The sequence below is a fragment of the Aulonocara sp. 'chitande type north' Nkhata Bay genome, linkage group LG20 (genome assembly GCF_057382095.1).
Source record: "Aulonocara sp. 'chitande type north' Nkhata Bay isolate Kocher_YH1m ecotype deep benthic linkage group LG20, A_spYH_male_GT1.1, whole genome shotgun sequence".
In the NCBI taxonomy this organism is placed as follows: Eukaryota; Metazoa; Chordata; class Actinopteri; order Cichliformes; family Cichlidae; genus Aulonocara; species Aulonocara sp. 'chitande type north' Nkhata Bay.
Genome location: NC_141363.1, coordinates 23,396,726 through 23,421,157, shown reverse-complemented (window position 1 = coordinate 23,421,157; position 24,432 = coordinate 23,396,726). Strand labels below are relative to the sequence as shown.

Sequence of the window (24,432 nt, the reverse complement as noted above, 5' to 3'; positions counted from 1 at the left end):
GAGAGAGAGAGAGAGAGAGAGAGAGAAGATGGGAGTGTGCATGATTGTTTGTCATGAAACGTACTTAAAAATACTTGAAAAATGAGGATGAAGGCCGGGAAAGACCCAGGAGACCCCAGCTATCTATAGCTCCCAAGAGATCTGAAGATCTGAATCCCAACAACCATGCATTGTATCCTAGCCGAGGGAAGACAGAGGCCCCGGACGGAGTTCCTATAGCCAGCAGGCAACTGACCCCGCTGGCCACCCCAGCACAAGCCAAAGGCGAGACTCAATAACTGCCCAACGCCCAGCGGAGCCCCCACCGCATGACGAAGAGGCCAAGCTAGCCCCGGACACACACAGCCATCCCCAAAATCTGAAGTGTGGATGGACAGGTGCCTTCCCATAGCCAGCAGTGATCCCGGGACGCAGTCAACCAGTCCCCCGATCACCAGCCAGCCTCGGCATCAGGCAGGGTGTAGAAAATAGTTGAAACCTCAACTATCTCAGCGGGCAACAGCTCAGTATAAATGATACTAAAGTTAGTTTATCTTTATTTACTTTTGACATATTTATAGCTTAACTGCACAGTTATATGGCCTCAGGTTAAAGTTCATTACAGCTGCTTATAATTTAGCTCAACAGATACAAAAAATGTTGATATTATGGTTTTTATAGGATAGATTCATTGAAACCAGGAAACACACTGCTATCTTTTAAGGACATGTGATATAAGGAAGACAAAAAGTGAAGAGATGCAGTAATCTACTCATTTTTAATGAAAATAAACATGAACATTGGCAGTTTTAACAGTGTATGGTTTTTATTTTTTTTATAAAATATAAATAAAAATATACAAATATTAAAATACACACATTTCCTTAACTTCTGCAGTGGAAGTATTTCGACTCAACTTCTTCTAACAAAGGATACTGAAAAAGAAAGCAACTGGAGTTCTTTTGAAGCTCAGCAGTGTTTTGAAGACGCTTCATTCAGGAGGCTTCTTCAGTTCTAAAAACCAAGAAGTGGAAAATCCCAGGTGTTTGAATCCTAGTGGTCATTGGCCCACTATTGATCATGTGCCTCATCACATGAGCCAAGCTGTGAAAAAACATTTAGGGTGAAGACACTGTGATATATCATATGACCCACTGAGGTCACCTGAAGCAAGGCATCTCAAAACTGCTTAGTAGGTGGTGTCATCAATCACCCTCTCTGTTCAATGATGGCCATTCACATGGCAGGCAGGCAGGACGAGGCAGGATCAGACGTAGCAGGACCAGGCGAGGCAGGACCAGACAGCGCACTAACCTCTGGCGGATACGGATCTGGACTAGATGGCAGCATGGCGGTTGCAAGTGGTTCAGCTGGTGGCAGCTGTGGATGGTTGAGCTGGTGGTTGAGCTAGCAGTTGAGTAGGCAGTGGCATGGACGCCATGCGTGGTGGAGGCACAGGTGACGGCGTGACAGCCGCAGACAGTTGTGCTGGCAGCTAGATGGACTCTCCTGAGCCACCAGCGAGAACAGGCAGCAGCATGGAAGCATTGGACAACTGGACGAACTCTCCAGATAGACTCCTCAGAGCCCCCAGCAGAAACAGAGGGTGGCGTGGAAGCGGTGGATGGCTGGAGTGGCTCTCCTGAAACTGAACCAGATGGTGCGAAAACCTTTGGTGGAACAGAAACATGGCAGCTCAGTTGAGCTCTCAGGAGAAACAGTCTTTAAATCTTCCGGAGGGAACACTTCTTAAAATCCATTAATTCGGAGCAGATTTCCTCGGAATGAACAGTCACTGAGTTGACAGACTCAGGGCTGACTAGAGAAACAGAGGGGGAAATCTACTTATTCACAGGATTAATATGCAAGTCCTCGAAATGGACAGTGCCCATGGTAATAATCCTTGGCTCAGAAGAAGCACAAGAAAAACTGGCTTCGTTGCTCCCCACACAATACACTGTCCCAGAGCAAACAGTCAATTTTTTAGTAGGTGACTAGAAAATACCTGCGTTACACACCACAGCCGGTTGTTCAGAAGTCCCGGAAAGCGGCTGTGGTGAGGAGAGTCACGGCGTGGATGCCACTTCCTCTTTGAAGAGGGAGCAGGGATGATGGAGGAGGCCGGTGATGGTGGAGGGCTAGAGACCTACTCCTCATCCCCAACCACATCGCTGCTTTTAAACGTTTCTAGCAGTCGTTCACAAAGTTCTATTATCTCCATCTGTCAGCTGGTGCTGGCTCTTCCTCCTCCTCTTCCTCCTCTTCCCCACACACGCAAAGTCTCACAGATGATGTACAGCAGTGGGTCCCTCAGTCTGTCTTCACTCTGGACACTTGCAGTTCTCACACATGGAAATCAAATGTGTGATAACCTACAGGATTCAAACACAAGTTTAACTTATAAATACATGTTTATACTTTTATTTAACAATCAGAGAGAAAGAAAAAGAGAGAGAGTGCAGGACAGACAAAAAGGTGACGGTCTCAGATGGCCTCGGGTGTGCAATTTATGGTTTTCAGGGATTTTATCGTTAACTCGGTCTCCCTGGGTCTTTTCCTGTGTTGTAGTTGTGTATCTTATTTTGAAAGAAGTATTTATGCATTACCATAGCGACCAGAGACCATTAAGGGGCAGAGGATGCTACTCTCAATGTTATTGGCGCATTTCAGGAGGACGCTGCGAATAAAGTTACACGATTACACTGTGAATTTGCGTTTATTATTATATTTAAAAAATACCAGTTTTTGTCTTGGTCGTATCATTTTATGTTGTTGTATTTATCCGCGACACCTTAAAGGCCGGTCTGTGAAAATATTGTCTGACATTAAACCACTCCGGACATCAAAAGGTTGGGGACCGCTGGTACACACTACTACACAAAACACCGAAAGAGAAGGAGTATTTTCTGTTTGTGTTATTACGAGTACTAAATAAGAAGAGTTCCCAGATGGTACAGTGGCCACATGTTTGACTCCTATGAATAAAGCACGTTTTGTTTAGCTTAACAAGTGAACTGTTAAATCAAACGTCAAAGTCTGTTTGGCTTTAACCACTGAACAGAGGCAGCAAAATAGCAACATTAACAGTGCAGTGAATCCTGCTTGTGCCGTGATATTTGGGACTAAACATGGCAGCCTTCACAGACTATGAGCTTGTTCGGTTTGTGTATTTATTACTGAGTTAATTATCCACAAAATCATCACATTCGCTTAAGATTAAGGTCAACAATTGAACGGCGTCTACCGCCGCATAAATACGTGACATAAAAGTCAGTACTTTTAAAAGTTTACTGTTAAGCCAGCCCGCTTAAGCCATCTGCCATTAAAAAAAATTATCCACAGCCACCGCTGCGCTATGAATCCTGGGATAGGTTGGGCCACGAAGGATACACCCGACCCATCCTTCATATCCAGAGAAAAGGAGGACGCATTTGTGCGCCGCATTTCGAGCAGCCTTCGAATTGGGACAGCCTTTGTTGCCTGGCTGTGACATTATCGGCTTTCAAAGCGGCCTCCGAAGGATGGGGCCTATGAATTGGGACACAGCTAACGAGAGGATGGAGAACAAGTGGGAACAAAGCTGACATAAGACAAGGACACTCAAAGTAAAACAGGAAGCCAGAGACATTTGCAAAGACACAAACTCAGAGACACAGACTTGACACTGAGACATGACTGACTGGATATGCAACATGGAACAAAAGGAAGACACTGTGACCAAAACTAGGAGCTAGAACTATAAAGATAATATAAACAGAAAACCACCGAGAAAACCAAAGCCATGAATGACAAGTAATCAAGGAATATAACTTAAACACAAAACACTGGGTCACAGAACCAGTACCATAACACTGTGGGTATTAAAGGTACTGTGCTGCACTGGCTTGAATCATATCTAACAGACTCCAGTTTGTTCATGTAGATAGGGAGTCCTCTTTCAACACAAAGGTTAATTATGGAGTTCCACAGGGTGCAGCCCTAAAAGCCTTAGAAATATGGTGTCTATCTAGTCCTTCAATGCACACATTCAACAAATATGTAAGACTGCTCTCTTTCATTTTCGCAATATCTCCAAAATTAGAAGCATCCTGTTTCACAGTAATGTTGAAATATGTGTTCATGCATGTTGTGATAAAGTAAAGTCTGAGGGCTGTGACACCAAAACGCAAAGTGCAAAACAACTGCGGCTCAGTAGGAAGTGTTTCTGCAACCTCCTACCATCAGAGGCTAGAAACAAAAAAATACGAACCTGCAGTATTTTCGATCTTCCACTGGTGTCCTGACACAAGACTTCACAGCAGTGTCAAACATTCTGTTGGAGACCTCAGTCTGGTTAACTATCTGTCCCATTATGATACAATGAGAAAAACAGAGTGAAATGTGGTTCAAAGCTGGATCACACGCAGAATTTTTTCTCAGGAACTTTGATGTTAACAACGCAGAAAAAGAAATGAGGAACTCACAGTGAGTTCCTTCTTTTAACATCTAACTTTATACTCGAGTCTGGTCTGCGTTTTTTTGTTGTTGTTGTTTTGCTGCTTGAACATGAACATGCAGCATGTCCTTTGCAGAAAGGTAAAATACAAATTAAGAGAAACTGTGTAAAATTGGGGTGGAACCCTCCATGCCTTGTCTTGATGTCAGTGGCTTCTATCTCCTCCTTTGGGGAGCTTATCATCCCACCAGGGTATCTGAAGAAGACGTTGCTAGTCTTGTTACAGATCTGGTTAGGGTGTTCAAGCCTATGTAGAACAGCAATGGGGAGAGAGCGTCTACTTGCTAAATCCTGCACCTAATGGTAGCTTGTGCAATTGGCTTGAAGTTGGCTTCTAGTGCCAACTTCTTTTCTGGTGTGCTCCACTCATGTACTGAGTCATGTGCTTGTTCATCTTGGCCCCTATAATGCCTGACAGGAGCTTCCACATTGTGCTGAGGAAGGTTGTTGGTTGGTAGTTAAATGGGATCCATCCCTTCTAGAGTCCTGGGATCAGGACTGTCTGGCCATCTCTTAGCCATTCTGAGTTCGTCTCATCCATTAGCAGCTTGTTCATTTGTACAGCTAGCTTCTTTAGCAGGACCTTGTGCTTCAATTTTTCATGTTCGATTGACTCACAAATACCGTGAGCAAGAGGAACATGATCTGACTGACAAGGGCAAATTTTACTACTGTATGTTTGCATTACTTACATCGATGGCATATTTGACTTCCTGTTTGTTGAGGTCGCAGCTGGTCTTATCAGATAGTATAAGGCAGGCAACTAAAACCAATTTCATGTGAACAACAAGAGCAATAGTGTTAGTGGCAGGACATTGGTCACAGAGTGAAGGCAGAGTGACATTCGTACTTTGGTCATCACAATTTTCTCATACAGCCCTTCCTAAAATGATGCAAAAAATACTGTGATGCATCAGTCTGTGTGTGAAAGGATGTGAATTGCTCCACATAGGTGTTTATTGTAATACTATATATATTATTGCAGTATAATAATACTGTATTAAAACTAAACATATTTCACTAATGTTGTATTGGAGTGACTTTCAACATTTTGAATTTGACAATTTGTAGTTTTGCTGTTTGATGTCTAATAGTGACCAACATAAAGTGATAAAATGTGTTCAACCACAGTGAGGAAATATTGTAATAAAACATTTTAATAATGAGTAAATGAGGCTTGATTTCGACCACATTGTGGCCTTCATTAAAAGTAAATATGATTTTTTAAAAATGCTTCCAGGACAGATGCCCCTATACTTACCTCTAAGCTCATTAAAACTTTAGTGTATGATAATTACTGATATGCAGATAATAGAGTTGGATGTCTCGAGACCGGTTACGTGGTCTCGGTCTTGTCTTGGTCTCGCTGTCTCGGTCTTGCTGTCTAAGATCCACATAGTTGTCGGGAGATTTGGAGTCAACAGTATTCATGACACACAACGTAACGTTCGATAATGTGTGATGCGCAAACGCATCAGCTCTAAGAGCCGTGCGTAGAGAGTGCTTTGTAGTGAATCAGAGGAGTCGACTCCCATTGAGCGAGAGCCGGCTCCTCACCTAATTTCCTTTCGCTGCTCAGCTCTCACACAGTGACTCAACTATGCTCCAATCCCTCCATATTGTGGCCAATCACATGCGAGGATATAGGATAATATCATTATGTAAAAAACAGAGAGGGTGAGAGACGCGACAGTCAAGTGGAGCGTGTGTCTGTCCTCTCAGTAAGTGAGTGAGACAGTAGACAGCGGTGAGGAGGGCTGTGCGAGTGCATCGCAAAAACACATAAATATGCCTGACACCCGTAAACGAAGCAGCATCTGGCTGCAGTTTAAAGACTTTTTTGTCTCTGTCTCAGTCTCGGTCTCGTCTCGGTCTTTGTCTTGGTCTGGACTCGGTCTGTCTTGGTCTTGGTATTGTCTTGGTCTTGGTTTAGGAGGTCTTGACTACAAGTCTAGCAGATAACATGTCCAACTGATGTGTTTGTATCTCAGGAATTTTACTGAATCTTTTGATCTTTTAGTATCTCGGGGTCTTGTTCGCGAGTGATGGGAGAAGGGAGCCGGAGATCGACAGACGGATTGGGGCTGCAGCTGCAGTAATGCGGACGCTGCACCGGTCCATCGTGGTGAAGAGGGAGCTGAGTGTAAAAGCGAAGCTCTCAATTTACCGGTCGATCTACGTCCCTACCCTCACCTATGGCCACGAGCTGTGGGTAGTGACCGAAAGAACGAGATCGCGGATACAAGCGGCAGAAATGAGCTTCCTCCGAAGGGTGGCTGGCCTCTCCCTTAGAGATAGGGTGAGAAGTTCGGCCATCCGGGAGGGGCTCAGAGTAGAGCAGCTGCTGCTCCACATCGAAAGGAGCCAGCTGAGGTGGTTCGGGCATCTGACAAGGATGCCACCTGGGCGCCTCCTGGGTGAGGTGTTCCAGGCATGTCCCACCGGGAGGAGGCCCCGAGGCAGACCCAGGACACGCTGGAGAGATTATATCTCTCGGCTGGCCTGGGAACGCCTTGGTATTCCCCCGGATAAGCTTGAGGAGGTGGCTGGGGAGAGGGAGGTCTGGGCCTCTTTGCTTAGGCTGCTGCCCCCGCGACCCGGCCTCGGATAAAGCGGATGAAGATGGATGGATGGATGGATCCACTAGTACCCTTACTTCATTCTTTTTAGTCCTCACAAGTTTTCCACCATCTATCCTCCTCTGTCTCGCTCTCTGTTTTCATTAGTGTCTCACTACATTTCCATCTCTATCCATAATCACTCTAACCTGCTGAAAATTCTTTCCAGCTTTATGTCTCTGTCTTTTTCCTTGTTACGTCTCCCTTTGCATGCATCCAGGCACTCCTGTATACTTTTCTCCTTGTCTTTTTTAAATCTTTGTCCAGAGGAAATATCAAACTCCTGCTTGGCAGTTTCCCTCAGCACTACAGCTGTATATTATCAGTCATCTTTTGTTGAAGCGTGTTCACTACAGCCGTTTCCATCATTTTCGCACCATTAACAACCGTGTGTCCTTTGTGCATTTCCCTCCTTTACATCGTACTTACTCCACACTTCCTCTTCGCCTCTGTTCCCTTCAAGTCTGTCCATTGTCCATTGAAGTCTGCTTCAGTCGTCACTCTCTTCCCCCCGGTGGCACTCTCTAACACTTAATCCAGCTTACTGCAGAATTTCTCTTTTTTCTAACTGACATCCAGCCTGTGGGGAAAACTCACTGACAACACTCATCATCACAGCTTCAATATCCAGCTTTAATTTCATGATTCTGTCTTGCACTCTCTTCACCTCCACAACACTGTTTATATACTCTTTCTTGAGTATATAACCCCTACTTCATTTTACATCCTATCTACATCATGGTAGAGCAGATTGAAACAATGTTTTCAAGTGAACAAGTATTTAAATGACACAAGACATGAAGCCCTATTTTAACATTAAAACACATTATCCTGAGTTAAGCTCAGCCAGCAGTCCATGCAGATCAGCTGACGCTCATCTAAACATGCTGTTGCAGAGAATTAAGGGGAAGCAGCAGTGAACTGTTAAAATGGTCAATATTAGCCAGTCATGTAGCCTCAGCGTGTGTATGCAGTTCTTACATGTACATCTATACAGAAGTTTGCAGCTCTTTAGAAGATGTGTTGTGAAACTTTGTGTATGCACAGCAGAAGTATCATGGCACATTTCACAGATTGGATGGGAGTGTGTGGGCTCAAATTGTGGCCATAAATATTTTGTACTTGTAAATCAAATGTGTAGTTGTGGACTGAGTTTTGTTACCTTGTAAACCGAAATATCTGAAAATGTTTGTGCAATGATATATGAGAATTTGTGTGTGTGTAAAAAAAGATTTGTGTTTGAAAAAAAATATTTACACAAGTTACACATTTTTTGTTAAGGTCTGGTTACAGATACAAAGCAAAAAACTACGTGTTAAACTCTGCACTTGTGTGTGAGTTGCATAAAGTGCAAGCACATGACTATTAATACACCATAGAAACACAAGAGCACAAGCAACAGGGGCAGGTAAAGGGTAAGAGAGAGCCGGTGTAGACAGCACATCTGGTCCTGCAGCATGTCTGCGCTGGTCCAGTCAACCGCCATCTTCCCCGGGTTTTTACTTTAGTGCGAACAACTCATGTGAATTTCAAAGCTGTTCTAACAGTCCGACACTGGTCTCTCAATCTCCCGTTGGAGAGCCGTGAGCTTCTCCATGATGTTATCAAACTTACGCTCCGTGATGTTGTCCTTTTTATGCTCAAAGAGCCGATTCTGAGAACTCACAACCACAGTGAGCTTCTCCAAGATGTGATCAAGTTTCGCTCAGAGGTCGTATTCTGAGTGTTCACAGCAGCTGTAAGCTTCTCCAAGATCTTATGCGTGCTGTGCTCAATGAGCCCATTTTGAGAACTCACTACTCGTCCCATTGTTTCAATCTCAGCGGGCAGCCTTGTGGGGGGTTTTGAACAGCTGATTCCGCTTTCTTTAATCTTCGATAAGCCAGGGCCAAGCCAGCTCCGATCAGCAAGAACCCTGTTATCATGGTTCCGAATAGGTAGATATCTTCAACACTCAGGCTCAACCGAGCTCAGACTTCTCGTTGAGAAAAGGGTGTGAATTGCATTCAGGGACCAGTTGATCAAATCCGTAATTCCTCTTTAAGTTTGTGAGAGAGTGTTCCAGGGAAAAGTAATACAAAAAACACGAGACTAGACAAGGACACAAGAGGCTAAGCAGGTAAGATAAGAGATCATGTGATCAACGATGCTCCGTGTCTCTGTCAGCTGTTTTACTGAGCCATGAGCTCCATGAAGAGAGTCCAGAGATTCCACTAGATGGATCCTTCCAGCGTGACCTCCAGGATCCAGACCTGCACACACACTCAGACAGTGGGGATTTATCTGCCTTGTAGTAGGATCACATCACTCACTCCGACTGGTTAGAGAGCAGGAGTGTGTGTGTGTGTGTGTGTGTGTGTGTGTGTGTGTGTGTGTGTGTGTGTGTGTGTGTGTGTGTGTGTGTGTGTGTGTGTGTGTGTGTGGTTTGAAGGCATGACCTCGTCATTAAGAGAAGTAAGAAGTTCCTGGTTTGAAGTGAAGACGAACTGAAGCAGCATTAAACCATCAGAGCTCTGAGATGAAACACACTTTGCTCTGCTTCATCTTCCTCAGTGAGTAAATTCTCTTCTTATTTCTGTCACTTTCTCTGTTCTAACTTTTATTTGTCTCCATTTTATTTTCATTTATAATTCGTTTTGCGACTCACTTCTTCATTTCTTTGTTCTCGCTCATAATTATTGTTTTCTGTGGTTAAACATAGTGTGAAGTTTGGATATGAGTGGAATTTAAATGTTTCCACAAAATTTTTTTTGCACTTTGCAAATTATTTTTAGTTTCCCAACAGTTTGATCCCCAGAAATTTCTACTTTTTTCTTGTACATGGAATCTATAATCAAATACTTTTCCTCTACTCTTCTATGAGAGACAAACTTATAATAGTAGAGCTGATGAAACAAACACTCTGTGTTTCATTACTTCTCTTAATGAGCTGAAGAGCAACAAAGTGAGCGGTGACAAAGTGAGAACTGGATGTTTAGCAGCGCGACTAAAATGTTCATTTCACATACAAATATGGAAATAGCTGCTGCTGCTGCTGCTGCTGCTGATGATGATGTCATCAAAGATAAAAAAAAGTCAAATTTCATTTTTGTATCTTTTTCACAACCTTAAACTCTGAATCTTCCACATCAGATGCTTTGTGTTTGTGTATAAAACAGGAAGTTTGCTGTTTGAAACTAAAAACAGAAAAGTGAAGTTAACTGAACTTCTGTGATCAGTTCAAATTCATAATCATCTGTCACATTTAATCTATAGTAAGATTGTAACTAATGATTGTTCATCCTTTCAGCAGCACTTCAGGATGGAAACACTGGTTTGGTCAAAGCACAAACTCTCACCCGCAGAGCAGAGGAAGGAGGAAACATCACAGTTAAATGCAACTTTTATTTCCCTGGAAGCAGGAAACTCTTCTGTAAGAAAAAATGTGAAAATGGAAACATTCTTGTTGAAACATCTGATGATGCAGCTCAGAACGGCAGATACAGCATTAAATATGTAAAAAAAGGTGTTACCTCATATATTATGTATGTGAGCATCACACAGCTGAAACAGTCTGACTCAGGATGGTACAGGTGCTCTTTGGACAGAACTTTGGTTCCAGATGGAAACGATGATTTTGAGCTGATTGTCACAGAAGGTGAGTTTCTGCTAACAGTCGTGTTTGTCTTTGAAGGTGTGACAGAAGCTTCACGTCTCAAAAGCAGCTACTTTTCCTTCAAATCACCTACAGATGTTATATTTATCTGAAACATCAAGTTTCATCAGTTCTGCTGTCAAACAGCCCATAACCACGTCAGTCACATGCAGATATATAAACTGCTTCAAGTGGTCTTATTATGACTCTGATGGTTTCATTGTTCACAGCTTCAACCACTTCAACACCAAACGGGACTCTGAGACCTTTTTCAGCTTCAGTGTTTCTCTCATCAGCCTCCACACCACCAACAGCACAGAGTTTAAGCTCAACTTCAGGAAGCTCCACACCTTCATCAGCCTCGTCTGGAAGTTCAGGTACGTTATAGATTTTTATATGTATGCAGATTTATATGTGATCCATTAATGAGTGAACTATCTAGTAGTGACACACTGTGAGATGTGGAAGAAGAACATTTCTAAAATGTAAACTTCTTTCCTCGGTGTTGATGTACATGTAGAATGACAATAAATCGCTTTTCTATTCTGAATAAAAGATAAAAATGTGTTGAAACGAATTAAAGTAGAAAATATTGGCATGATAGTAGAATTAAAGTCAAAACTGTCAAATGAATGTAACACGTGTTTGACTGAAAACTGATCATTGCAGTGACTTCAGTAAAAAGCACAACAGCTAAAGAAATAAGTTTCCACCACAGCAGGTCAGCAGCTGAGAGAGGACATGGCTGACTTCCTCACAGCAGCACTGCATGAGATCTGTGCTAGATGACAGATACAGACTGTGATTAGTCACTGTTTGGTTTCAGAGCTTTTTCACAAGTGTCAGTGTAACAGACACAGACAGAGGAAAGCATTGTGGGAGCTGTAGTTGTTACTGAGTGAAGCAGAATAGGGAGCTGCTCACGTTTTAGCAGAAAGTACAACAGCAGGTAGTCAATACAGAAAACTTGGTTAAAGTATAAATACTTTCTGTGCTTCATTAAATAATTTCATGCAGAAGGAAATTGATTTTTTCTGATTTGTTTTTCTGTCATGATTGATAAGCAGTTTGTCACATAAATGCCTGAGTAACTGTGTTCAGTCCAAAAACACATGTTATACTGTATGTTTACTGCTAAATGAACCGGCTTTGCTCCACATGTTTACACTGCGAGTAAAAGAACCCTTCTCTGTTAAACACCTGCAGATGTGGTGATTTATGTGCGTCTTATTGTGGTCATTATCATCAGCGCCTTTTTAGCAACTTCGTTGATTTTCTACATGATGAGGAGGACAGCTAAACCCAAAGGTGAGGCTACAGGAAACACGCACGATGGTGTTTTTAACTCTTTAGTTGCCCTGTGTGTCCTGCTGTCTCTCCTGCCACATTTTTTTGTACAGCTGACTCCCATCAGCAATTAAAAGCCAGAGAAAGGTGAGCTCTGGTGCCAGAGAGCCATGTTGGTGGGTGCAGCTAGTGAGCTGTGTTTGGTGATTGTTTGCTCCTGCTCGGTGGAGAGGAGTGTTTGGTGACTGATCCTTTTTTTTAATCTACTTTTTCAGTTCACTGACTGATGCCTGAGTTTTGGTTTGCTTCTTTAAATGGTGATAGCGGCTTAACCATGTCTTTTAGTTCAGTTACTAACAGAAGCATTAATAAAACTCTTTAGTTTAACCATTTTGCCTCCCTGTCTCCTTTTTTCGACCCAGACACTTTTTATCACTTTCCCTCATCCCCTGGACCTTTTTAGGGAAATATAACAAAGAGTCGTCCCATTAAACCCTTTAAAAACTTAAACATAGTAAAATTTAGAAATACATATCATAGGGAACTGGTTTCTGTCCAGAAAATATTAATGTCCTGACAACATAAGTAACACAAGGAAAATGACAATTAAAAGCCTGAAATGAGCTTCCAACTGTGGCTCAAATATTCTCAAATTCAGTCTGTCAGAACTTCTAAAATCATGCAGTTTGTTTACTGGGAAAATAACATTTTCATCACTGTTAGGGAAAATGTTATAAAACACTTCTTCAGTAAAGACTCAGAGAAGAGAAACACACAGAACTTCTTGCTAGCAAGGGCAGCCTCCACTCTAAGAGACTCCAGTGAGAGAACTGCCCCGGTCTTTATTTTATACTCCATTGTGTGTGTGTGTGTGTGTGTGTGTGTGTGTGTGTGTGTTTGTGTGTGTGTTGCTGATCAAAGGGTCATATAACATGAAAGCACAAAAGGTACATCCTTGGTCATAAAGAGGGTAGTCTCCCCCACCCTAGATGGCACGGTGAGGAAGTCCAGCAGTTAAAGCACTTAAACTAAAACAAACATAGCTATGTTAAAACAATAAAACAAGGTACGACCTCTCCCATGCTCCCAGGATGTGGGGGGGTGAACCAAGCCTGCTAAAAATCACACATCCTGTCACTACCAAATAACTACAAACAGCATTCTACCATAAGCAAACTTATATCACTAAAAGATTATACTGACTACTAAATACAATTTTCCATTGACAGTCACATTATGAACACAAAATTCAAATAAAACACATAAATTACATCAAATGTTTAAACTGAGAACATGTACCATTTTCAGAAAACTATTAGCTCATTCTGAATTTGATGGCACACCATAACGTCCCCTCATCTTTTAACAACAGTCTGGAAACATCTGGAGACCGAGGAGACTGAGGAGACTAGCTGTTAGGAATGTCGTCCTGTTCTTGTCTGTTAGAGGTTTCGAGCTGCTCAGCAGTCCTGAGTCTTCTCATGTTTTTGGTTTCATGATGCTCCAAATATTTTGAGCTGGTCAAAGGTCTGGACTCCAGGCCGTGAAGCCAGGCTGGTGTAGTAGATACAGAATGCAGTTTAATATGGTGTTGATGAAATATACCTATATATAAGACCTTCCCTTAAAAAGACGTCTGGATGGGAGTACACCTTCCAGCATTGATGGTGCCTTTTCAGGTGTTTAAGCTTCCAATTCCACAGATACTGATGCACCCCCGTACCATCAGAGATGCAGGCTTTTGACCCGAGCACTGATAATAAACGGAACAGTCTTTCTCTTTAGTCCAGCAGACGCAACATCCAAGAGAATTTCAGCTTTTAATTGATCTCACTACAGAACACTTTTCCACTTTGCTTCAGTCAATGAAAATTGATCTTTAGCTGAGAGAAGACTCCTTTACTTCTTTGAAACTTCACCTCTTTAAGATGCTCTTTTTATACCGAGTTACTGACCTGTTACGAAAGAGTTATTCTTCCAGCTGTTTGGGTTTAGCAATGCTTATTGTTCCAGCCTCCTGTTGCACCCATGCAAACTTTTGTGAGGCATTTTTTCTGATATCAAATTCAAAATGAGCTACTGTGTTTCATGACATTATAAAAAAAAGCCTCATTTGATTGTTTTTTTTTTAAATTTTCTAATGAATAAAATATCAGTTTAAGAGATTTGGGAATCATTGCATTGTTTTTATTTATATTTAACACATGACCAACATTCTTGATATTATTTTTGAAAACTAAATTGAAATAACATTTAAAACTGAGTCTATCCAGTCTAATCAGTCTACCCTTCCGTCTTTGTCAACACCATCAGTTCTTCATTTGGGAATAAGAACAATAACTGGTTAAAAGAAATTTTCATTATTGATAGGCAGGCTCCTTTTTCTTTAGTATTAATCCCTCGTTGGTCCTCTTTGCCTGATCCTTTCAGATCTACAGATGTAGTTCCACTGGTTAAAGACTGATGTTTATCTTCTTATCTGCATGTTTTTCAGGACCTCCTGTGGAATCTGAGCGTGCTGACATCACACAGGTGAGTTTTAGGAACTGTGAGACAGCTGAGCTTCATCACAGCTTGAGTTGTATCAATCAGCTGGTTTGTTCCTTCTGCAGGGCAACAATGTATATATAGAGATCAGAGAGGGGAACAGACAGAGCAGTTCACCTCCTGCAGAAGTGTCCTCAACAGATGCTGCACCAAAAACCTCCAACCAGATGGAGATGAAAACAATAGACCTCTACAGCCTCTCCACCTCTCCTCACAACAAAGTAAGTAAAACTGTGGTCGGATTTTAAGCTCTGAGGTCAGAAATTAGGATCTAGATCACAGTTTGTGCATTAAAGTAATTTATCATTGATAGATATTTTATGCGATTGCCAGTATTAATGCTTAAAAATGCTGCTTTTTAGTTTTTTGTTTGTTTTTTTGCATTTAACAGAAATTGCATTTTTTTGGTTCATTCTTGTTTCATTAACAAGCTGATAGCAAATGTTTTTTAAGATTTCATACATAAATATTTCTTGTACACATATTTTATCTTCTCTCAGAGTTTATCTGTATGAATTTTTATTCATTTACATCATATTTTGAGAGACTGAAGTTTGATTCCTTTAGGACTGAAGATGACATGAATGCAGTTGATTATACTGAAGTGGATTTCTCCCACTATCGTGCCACCAACAGCGCCCCCTGTGGTAATGCAATTTATGTTTGTACTTCGTCCCCAGGTACATGCCAGCTCTGCCGACCACACCGCAGATGCTTCACCTCCTCATATGTCCAAAAACATCAGTAGGCCTAGTGATGCTGCTGATGAAAGCTCGGTGGCTAACAGATGAACAGAATCCATACAACAGTATATTTTTCTGTTTATGACCATCTGTCTGTCAAACAATTACACTGTATGTTGCTTTTATTACAGCTACTTTTAGTTTAGTTTAACAGATGGCATGATGGTATGACTGGCAGGCTGCTCCTGGAGCACGATCCTTAAATGTAGTCAGTAACAAAGCTCCAGGTGGCTAACTTCATCTATTTTATGTTAGTGTGTATTTTACCAAACCAATGGAACTCAGATTAACTGCTGTGTCACCTGTTACTGTTGTCATCAGACTGAAACAAACACAATAAAAAGACAGAAAAAAAATTCTAATGTAAAAAATCTTTTTTAATACCTACACTTGTTAATATTTAACTTTTCAGCATAACAGCGCTGAAGTTTCAGTTGAGACTGGATGAAGGTCTGAAGTGTCTCCTTTTATTTGTTCTCTAAATAGTGTCAGAAACGTTGATGTAGCATAAATATGGAGAGAAGGTTTGCAAATGTGTACGATATGATCCACAACCATAAAGTAAGATTTACAAATGTACACAATGATTGGTGTGTAACTTTGAGGACTCACAAGTATGATTTGTTTAGTGCATGTTTTGTACAATCAGTGTACAAAACATGTACAGTGTTCCCTCGTTTATTATAGATGTAAAAATATTCTGTATAGATGTAAGGCTGTAAAACCCCTCACTACACACTTTATACACTTTTCTCAGACAGGCATGAACATTTTCACGGGATTTAGGATCGCATCACTCACCCTCGACTGGTGAGAGAGAAGGTGTGTGTGTGTGTGTGTGTGTGTGTGTGTGTGTGTGTGTGTGTGTGTGTGTGTGTGTGAGAGAGAGAGAGAGAGAGGTTTGAAGGCGTGACCTCCTCATTAAGAGAAGTAAGAAGTTCCTGGTTTGAAGTGAAGACGAACTGAAGCAGCATTAAACCATCAGAGCTCTGAGATGAAACACACTTTGCTCTGCTTCATCTTCCTCAGTGAGTAAATTCTCTTCTTATTTCTGTCACTTTCTCTGTTCTAAGTCTTATTTGTCTCCATTTTATTTTCATTTATAATTCGTTTTGCGACTCACTTCTTCATTTCTTTGTTCTCGCTCATAATTATTGTTTTCTGTGGTTAAACATAGTGTGAAGTTTGGATATGAGTGGAATTTAAATGTTTCCACAAAATTTTTTTTGCACTTTGCAAATTATTTTTAGTTTCCCAACAGTTTGATCCCCAGAAATTTCTACTTTTTTCTTGTACATGGAATCTATAATCAAATACTTTTCGTCTACTCTTCTATGAGAGACAAACTTATAATAGTAGAGCTGATGAAACAAACACTCTGTTTCATTTCTTCTCTTAATGAGCTGAAGAGCAACAAAGTGAGCGGTGACAAAGTGAGAACTGGATGTTTAGCAACGCGACTAAAATGTTCATTTCACATACAAATATGGAAATAGCTGCTGCTGATGTCATCAAAGATAAAAAAAGTCAAATTTCATTTTTGTATCTTTTTCACAACCTTAAACTCTGAATCTTCCACATCAGATGCTTTGTGTTCGTGTATAAAACAGGAAGTTTGCTGTTTGCAACTAAAAACAGAAAAGTGAAGTTAACTGAACTTCTGTGATCAGTTCAAATTCATAATCATCTGTCACATTTAATCTATAGTAAGATTGTAACTAATGATTGTTCATCCTTTCAGCAGCACTTCAGGATGGAAACACTGGTTTGGTCAAAGCACAAACTCTCCCTCACAGAGCAGAGGAAGGAGGAAACATCGCAGTTAAATGCAACTTTTATTTCCCTGGAAGCAGGAAACTCTTCTGTAAGAAAAAATGTGAAAATGGAAACATTCTTGTTGAAACATCTGATGATGCAGCTCAGAACGGCAGATACAGCATTAAATATGTAAAAAAAGGTGTTACCTCATATATTATGTATGTGAGCATCACACAGCTGAAACAGTCTGACTCAGGACGGTACAGGTGCTCTTTGGACAAACGCTGGTTTGGAAACGATGATTTTGAGCTGATTGTCACAGAAGGTGAGTTTCTGCTAACAGTCGTGTTTGTCTTTGAAGGTGTGACAGAAGCTTCACGTCTCAAAAGCAGCTACTTTTCCTTCAAATCACCTACAGATGTTATATTTATCTGAAACATCAAGTTTCATCAGTTCTGCTGTCAAACAGCCCATAACCACGTCAGTCACATGCAGATATATAAACTGCTTCAAGTGGTCTTATTATGACTCTGATGGTTTCATTGTTCACAGCTTCAACCACTTCAACACCAAACGGGACTCTGAGACCTTTTTCAGCTTCAGTGTTTCTCTCATCAGCCTCCACACCACCAACAGCACAGAGTTTAAGTTCAACTTCAGGAAGCTCCACACCTTCATCAGCCTCCTCTGGAAGTTCAGGTACGTTATAGATTTTTATATGTATGCAGATTTATATGTGATCCATTAATGAGTGAACTATCTAGTAGTGACACACTGTGAGATGTGGAAGAAGAACATTTCTAAAATGTAAACTTCTTTCCTCGGTGTTGATGTACATGTAGAATGACAATAAATCGCTTTTCTATTCTGAATAAAAGATAAAAATGTGTTGAAACGAATTAAAGTAGAAAATATTGGCATGATAGTAGAATTAAAGTCAAAACTGTCAAATGAATGTAACACGTGTTTGACTGAAAACTGATCATTGCAGTGACTTCAGTAAAAAGCACAACAGCTAAAGAAATAAGTTTCCACCACAGCAGGTCAGCAGCTGAGAGAGGACATGGCTGACTTCCTCACAGCAGCACTGCATGAGATCTGTGCTAGATGACAGATACAGACTGTGATTAGTCACTGTTTGGTTTCAGAGCTTTTTCACAAGTGTCAGTGTAACAGACACAGACAGAGGAAAGCATTGTGGGAGCTGTAGTGAAGCAGAATAGGGAGCTGCTCACGTTTTAGCAGAAAGTACAACAGCAGGTAGTCAATACAGAAAACTTGGTTAAAGTATAAATACTTTCTGTGCTACTTCATTAAATAATTTCATGCAGAAGGAAATTGATTTTTTCTGATTTGTTTTTCTGTCATGATTGATAAGCAGTTTGTCACATAAATGCCTGAGTAACTGTGTTCAGTCCAAAAACACATGTTATACTGTATGTTTACTGCTAAATGAACCGGCTTTGCTCCACATGTTTACACTGCGAGTAAAAGAACCCTTCTCTGTTAAACACCTGCAGATGTGGTGATTTATGTGCGTCTTATTGTGGTCATTATCATCAGCGCCTTTTTAGCAACTTCGTTGATTTTCTACATGATGAGGAGGACAGCTAAACCCAAAGGTGAGGCTACAGGAAACACGCACGATGGTGTTTTTAACTCTTTACTTGCCCTGTGTGTCCTGCTGTCTCTCCTGCCACATTTTTTTGTACAGCTGACTCCCATCAGCAATTAAAAGCCAGAGAAAGGTGAGCTCTGGTGCCAGAGAGCCATGTTGGTGGGTGCAGCTAGTGAGCTGTGTTTGGTGATTGTTTGCTCCTGCTCGGTGGAGAGGAGTGTTTGGTGACTAATCCTTTTTTTTAATCTACTTTTTCAGTTCACTGACTGATGCCTGAGTTTTGGTTTGCTTCTTTAAATGGTGATAGCGGCTTAACCATGTCTTTTAGTTCAGTTACTAACAGAAGCATTAATAAAACTCTTTAGTTTAACCATTTTGCCTCCCTGTCTCCTTTTTTCGACCCAGACACTTTTTATCACTTTCCCTCATCCCCTGGACCTTTTTAGGGAAATATAACAAAGAGTCGTCCCATTAAACCCTTTAAAAACTTAAACATAGTAAAATTTAGAAATACATATCATAGGGAACTGGTTTCTGTCCAGAAAATATTAATGTCCTGACAACATAAGTAACACAAGGAAAATGACAATTAAAAGCCTGAAATGAGCTTCCAACTGTGGCTCAAATATTCTCAAATTCAGTCTGTCAGAACTTCTAAAATCATGCAGTTTGTTTACTGGGAAAATAAAAATTTCGTCACATTATGAACACAAAATTCAAATAGAACACATAAATTACATCAAATGTTTAAACTGAGAACATGTACCATTTTCAGAAAACTATTAGCTCATTCTGAATTTGATGGCGCACCATAACGTCCCCTCATCTTTTAACAACAGTCTGGAAACATCTGGAGACCGAGGAGACTGAGGAGACTAGCTGTTAGGAATGTCGTCCTGTTCTTGTCTGTTAGAGGTTTCGAGCTGCTCAGCAGTCCTGAGTCTTCTCTGTCATGTTTTTGGTTTCATGATGCTCCAAATATTTTGAGCTGGTCAAAGGTCTGGACTCCAGGCCGTGAAGCCAGGCTGGTGTAGTAGATACAGAATGCAGTTTAATATTGTGTTGATGAAATATACCTATATATAAGACCTTCCCTTAAAAAGACGTCTGGATGGGAGTACACCTTCCAGCATTGATGGCGCCTTTTTTCAGGTGTTGAAGCTTCCAATTCCACAGATACTGATGCACCCCCGTACCATCAGAGATGCAGGCTTTTGACCCGAGCACTGATAATAAACGGAACAGTCTTTCTCTTTAGTCCAGCAGACGCAACATCCAAGAGAATTTCAGCTTTTAATTGATCTCACTACAGAACACTTTTCCACTTTGCTTCAGTCAATGAAAATTGATCTGTAGCTGAGAGAAGACTCCTTTACTTCTTTGAAACTTCACCTCTTTAAGATGCTCTTTTTATACCGAGTTACTGACCTGTTATGAAAGAGTTATTCTTCCAGCTGTTTGGGTTTAGCAATGCTTATTGTTCCAGCCTCCTGTTGCACCCATGCAAACTTTTGTGAGGCATTTTTTCTGATATCAAATTCAAAATGAGCTACTGTGTTTCATGACATTATAAAAAAAAAGCCTCATTTGATTGTTTTTTTTTTTAAATTTTCTAATGAATAAAATATCAGTTTAAGAGATTTGGGAATCATTGCATTGTTTTTATTTATATTTAACACATGACCAACATTCTTGATATTATTTTTGAAAACTAAATTGAAAATAACATTTAAAACTGAGTCTATCCAGTCTAATCAGTCTACCCTTCCCTCTTTGTCAACACCATCAGTTCTTCATTTGGGAATAAGAACAATAACTGGTTAAAAGAAATTTTCATTATTGATAGGCAGGCTCCTTTTTCTTTAGTATTAATCCCTCGTTGGTCCTCTTTGCCTGATCCTTTCAGATCTACAGATGTAGTTCCACTGGTTAAAGACTGATGTTTATCTTCTTATCTGCATGTTTTTCAGGACCTCCTGTGGAATCTGAGCGTGCTGACATCACACAGGTGAGTTTTAGGAACTGTGAGACAGCTGAGCTTCATCACAGCTTGAGTTGTATCAATCAGCTGGTTTGTTCCTTCTGCAGGGCAACAACGTATATATAGAGATCAGAGAGGGGAACAGACAGAGCAGTTCACCTCCTGCAGAAGTGTCCTCAACAGATGCTGCACCAAAAACCTCCAACCAGATGGAGATGAAAACAATAGACCTCTACAGCCTCTCCACCTCTCCTCACAACAAAGTAAGTAAAACTGTGGTCGGATTTTAAGCTCTGAGGTCAGAAATTAGGATCTAGATCACAGTTTGTGCATTAAAGTAATTTATCATCGATAGATATTTTATGCGATTGCCAGTATTAATGCTTAAAAATGCTGCTTTTTAGTTTTTGTTTGTTTTTTTGCATTTAACAGAAATTGCATTTTTTTGGTTCATTCTTGTTTCATTAACAAGCTGATAGCAAATGTTTTTTAAGATTTCATACTTAAATATTTCTTGTACACATATTTTATCTTCTCTCAGAGTTTATCTGTATGAATTTTTATTCATTTACATCATATTTTGAGAGACTGAAGTTTGATTCCTTTAGGACTGAAGATGACATGAATGCAGTTGATTATACTGAAGTGGATTTCTCCCACTATCGTGCCACCAACAGCGCCCCCTGTGGTAATGCAATTTATGTTTGTACTTCGTCCCCAGGTACATGCCAGCTCTGCCGACCACACCGCAGATGCTTCACCTCCTCATATGTCCAAAAACATCAGTAGGCCTAGTGATGCTGCTGATGAAAGCTCGGTGGCTAACAGATGAACAGAATCCATACAACAGTATATTTTTCTGTTTATGACCATCTGTCTGTCAAACAATTACACTGAAAGTTGTTTTTATTACAGCTACTTTTAGTTTAGTTTAACAGATGGCATGATGGTATGACTGGCAGGCTGCTCCTGGAGCACGATCCTTAAATGTAGTCAGTAACAAAGCTCCAGGTGGCTAACTTCATCTATTTTATGTTAGTGTGTATTTTACCAAACCAATGGAACTCAGATTAACTGCTGTGTCACCTGTTACTGTTGTCATCAGTCAGACTGAAACAAACACAATAAAAAGACAGAAAAAAAATTCCAATGTAAAAAATGTTTTTTTAATACCTACACTTGTTAATATTTAACTTTTCAGCATAACAGCGCTGAAGTTTCAGTTGAGACTGGATGAAGGTCTGAAGTGTCTCCTTTTATTTGTTCTCTAAATAGTGTCAGAAACGTTGACGTAGCATAGATATGGAGAGAAGGTTTGCAAATATGTACGATATGATCCACAACCATAAAGTAAGATTTACAAATGTACACAATGATTGGTGTGTAACTTTGAGGACTCACAAGTATGATTTGTTTAGTGCATGTTTTGTACAATCAGTGTACAAAACATGTACAGTGTTCCCTCGTTTATTATAGATGTAAAAATATTCTGTATAGATGTAAGGCTGTAAAACCCCTCACTACACACTTTATACACTTTTCTCAGACAGGCATGAACATTTTCACATTTTCTCTTGTTTAAGCTCAAACCTTCGTAGAAAAATAAGGGGTGTGAGTGTGGGGACCGGTGATAAATGGGTCAGGAATGGAATGAAAAGGAAACCAGACAGAGGTGTTCAGTATGTAAAATAGTTTTATTACAAATAATCTTAACTTAAAGAGCCAGCAAAGCCGTTTTTTACCAGTAATGCCAAAAAAAACAAAGGAAGTAGTCGCAGCAACAAAGGAAAAAAACTACCAAACAAATAAAGGAGGCGCTTCCCGCTTCTCACACTACTTACTTAACTCCTCGCCACGGGGAGACACCTGTGGGGCCCACAAGCCTGTAACTGCTCACCACGGGCATGACAAACACGCAAAGGAGCCTTTCCAACACCTAGAAGAAATTGTGTAGAGCAACAGGGGAAAAACCAATTCACACACAGGTCATCCCCAGCTTAATAACCTCAGAGGTGATTACTGACTGGGCCCAGATGGTAAACGAGGCCAGTGAACAGCAGCTGTGTCCTGGGGAGAGAGAAGGGTGAGAGAGACAGAGGGGTAGGAGTGGCAAGAGAGAAGGAGGCGGAGAGAGCAGGAAAACACCCCACCCACACTGTAACATGTAACACCAGTGTTGTACAATGAAACCAAAGGCACATTTGTTGGGGAGAAAACTTACAAACAACAGTACAGCACACAGTCACACCGATCGAAGATTTATGTAAATATGACAAGCTGAATGGATTCTGGACTGTACAGGAGACATGGCACGAGATTGATGGACAATGGCCTACAGCCAATCAGGACGCAGAACACAATGCGCTGTAAATAAAACAAAACAAAACAAAAAAGCATGCAAATTTGCACACAAAAAAAAAATCTGCGAAACAGCTAGGCCGCGAAAGGTGAACCGCGATTTAGCGAGGGACTACTGTACATGGATTCTCCTTCAGTCAAAAAGCCACAGTCTGCAAGTAGCTGAAAGAAGATGACGCTCACTTAACATTACACAGGATTATATATGGAATTGTGCTTCTGATTGGTAAAAACTGTCAGGGAGAGGCTGTGTTTGCTTGTTTTCTCCCACAGTTACTGGTTTCTGTGGTTAAACATAGTGTGGAGTTTGGAAATGAGTGGAATCTCTACTCTTCTTTGAATGACAAACTTATAATAGTAGAGCTGATGAAACAAACACTCTGTGTTTTATTTCTTCTTTTAATGAGCTGAAGAGCAACAGCACAGTGAGCGGTGACAAACTTTAAGCTTTGGATGTTTTGCAGTCCTACCACTAAAACGCACATTTCACATGCAAACATAAACACAGCTGTCACATTTAATCTATAGTAAGATTGTAACTAACAATTGTTCATCCTTTCAGCAGCACTTCAGGATGAAAACACTGGTTTGGTCAAAGCACAAACTCTCACCCACAGAGCAGAGGAAGGAGGAAACATCACAGTTACATGACTCTGAGGCCTTTTTCAGCTTCAGTGTTTCTCTCATCAGCCTCCACACCACCAACAACACAGAGTTTAAGCTCAACTTCAGGAAGCTCCACACCTTCATCAGCCTCCTCTGGAAGTTCAGGTGTGTTATAGATTTTTATATGTATGCAGATTTACATGTGATGAAGATCCATCAATGAGTAAACTATCTAGTAGTGACACGCTGTGAGATTTGGAAGAAGAACATTTCTAAAATGTAAACTTCTTTCCTCGGTGTTGAAGTACATGTAGAATGACAATAAATCGCTATTCTATTCTGAGTAAAAGATAAAAATGTGTTGAAATAAATTAAAATACAAAAATATTGCAATCAAAGTAAAGCTGCAAATAAAAATTTCCAGTTAGCTCTGCCAAACGCCTTTTCTGCATCTAGAGACAATATTGTGATTTCAGTGTTTTTATTGCATGATTAGTCTATTGAATTAAGTAATCTACATGTATTTGTTGATGAGTGCCTGCCTGAAACTGGTTTGGTCAGAATGAATTAAGAGAAGGGTTATTTTCTCTAAGCTTTGCAGATTATTTTGAGGTCTACATAAATCAGGGATACTGAACGATAGCTTGAGGGAAATAAAGGGTCTTTGCCTGGTTTTTGCAGGAGATTAATGTTGGCAGAATTCATATTTGGTGGAAGTCTGGCATTTTCCTTAATTTCTTGGAACATTCTGTGGAATACAGGTGCCAGAATTGTCCAGAATTCTTTGTAGAATTCTGCTGGAAAGCCG

The 24,432-nt window shown here is 40.6% G+C and overlaps 2 protein-coding genes across 3 annotated transcripts; both read left to right on the top strand.

The window, feature by feature from the left end:
• Positions 1-9,543: 9,543 nt before the first annotated feature.
• On the top strand, positions 9,544-15,597 carry LOC147305621 (uncharacterized). Of its 2 annotated transcripts, none has more exons than XM_086277874.1 (7): positions 9,544-9,644; positions 10,385-10,729; positions 10,957-11,103; positions 11,933-12,034; positions 14,508-14,545; positions 14,626-14,781; positions 15,241-15,597. In XM_086277874.1, the coding sequence occupies exons 1-7, from the start codon at positions 9,611-9,613 to the stop codon at positions 15,349-15,351; spliced, it is 933 nt and encodes a 310-aa protein (XP_086134000.1). In that variant the 5' UTR covers positions 9,544-9,610; the 3' UTR covers positions 15,352-15,597. The 2 variants fall into 2 exon arrangements, with proteins under 2 accessions (XP_086134000.1, XP_086133998.1); XM_086277872.1 differs by having other exon boundaries at positions 9,585-9,644; positions 10,382-10,729.
• Positions 15,598-16,233: 636 nt separating this feature from the next.
• LOC147305620 (uncharacterized) lies at positions 16,234-18,796 on the top strand. Its single transcript, XM_086278931.1, has 4 exons — positions 16,234-16,331; positions 17,045-17,386; positions 17,614-17,760; positions 18,582-18,796. The coding sequence occupies exons 1-4, from the start codon at positions 16,298-16,300 to the stop codon at positions 18,794-18,796; spliced, it is 738 nt and encodes a 245-aa protein (XP_086135057.1). The 5' UTR covers positions 16,234-16,297.
• The last annotated feature ends 5,636 nt before the right edge of the window (positions 18,797-24,432 follow it).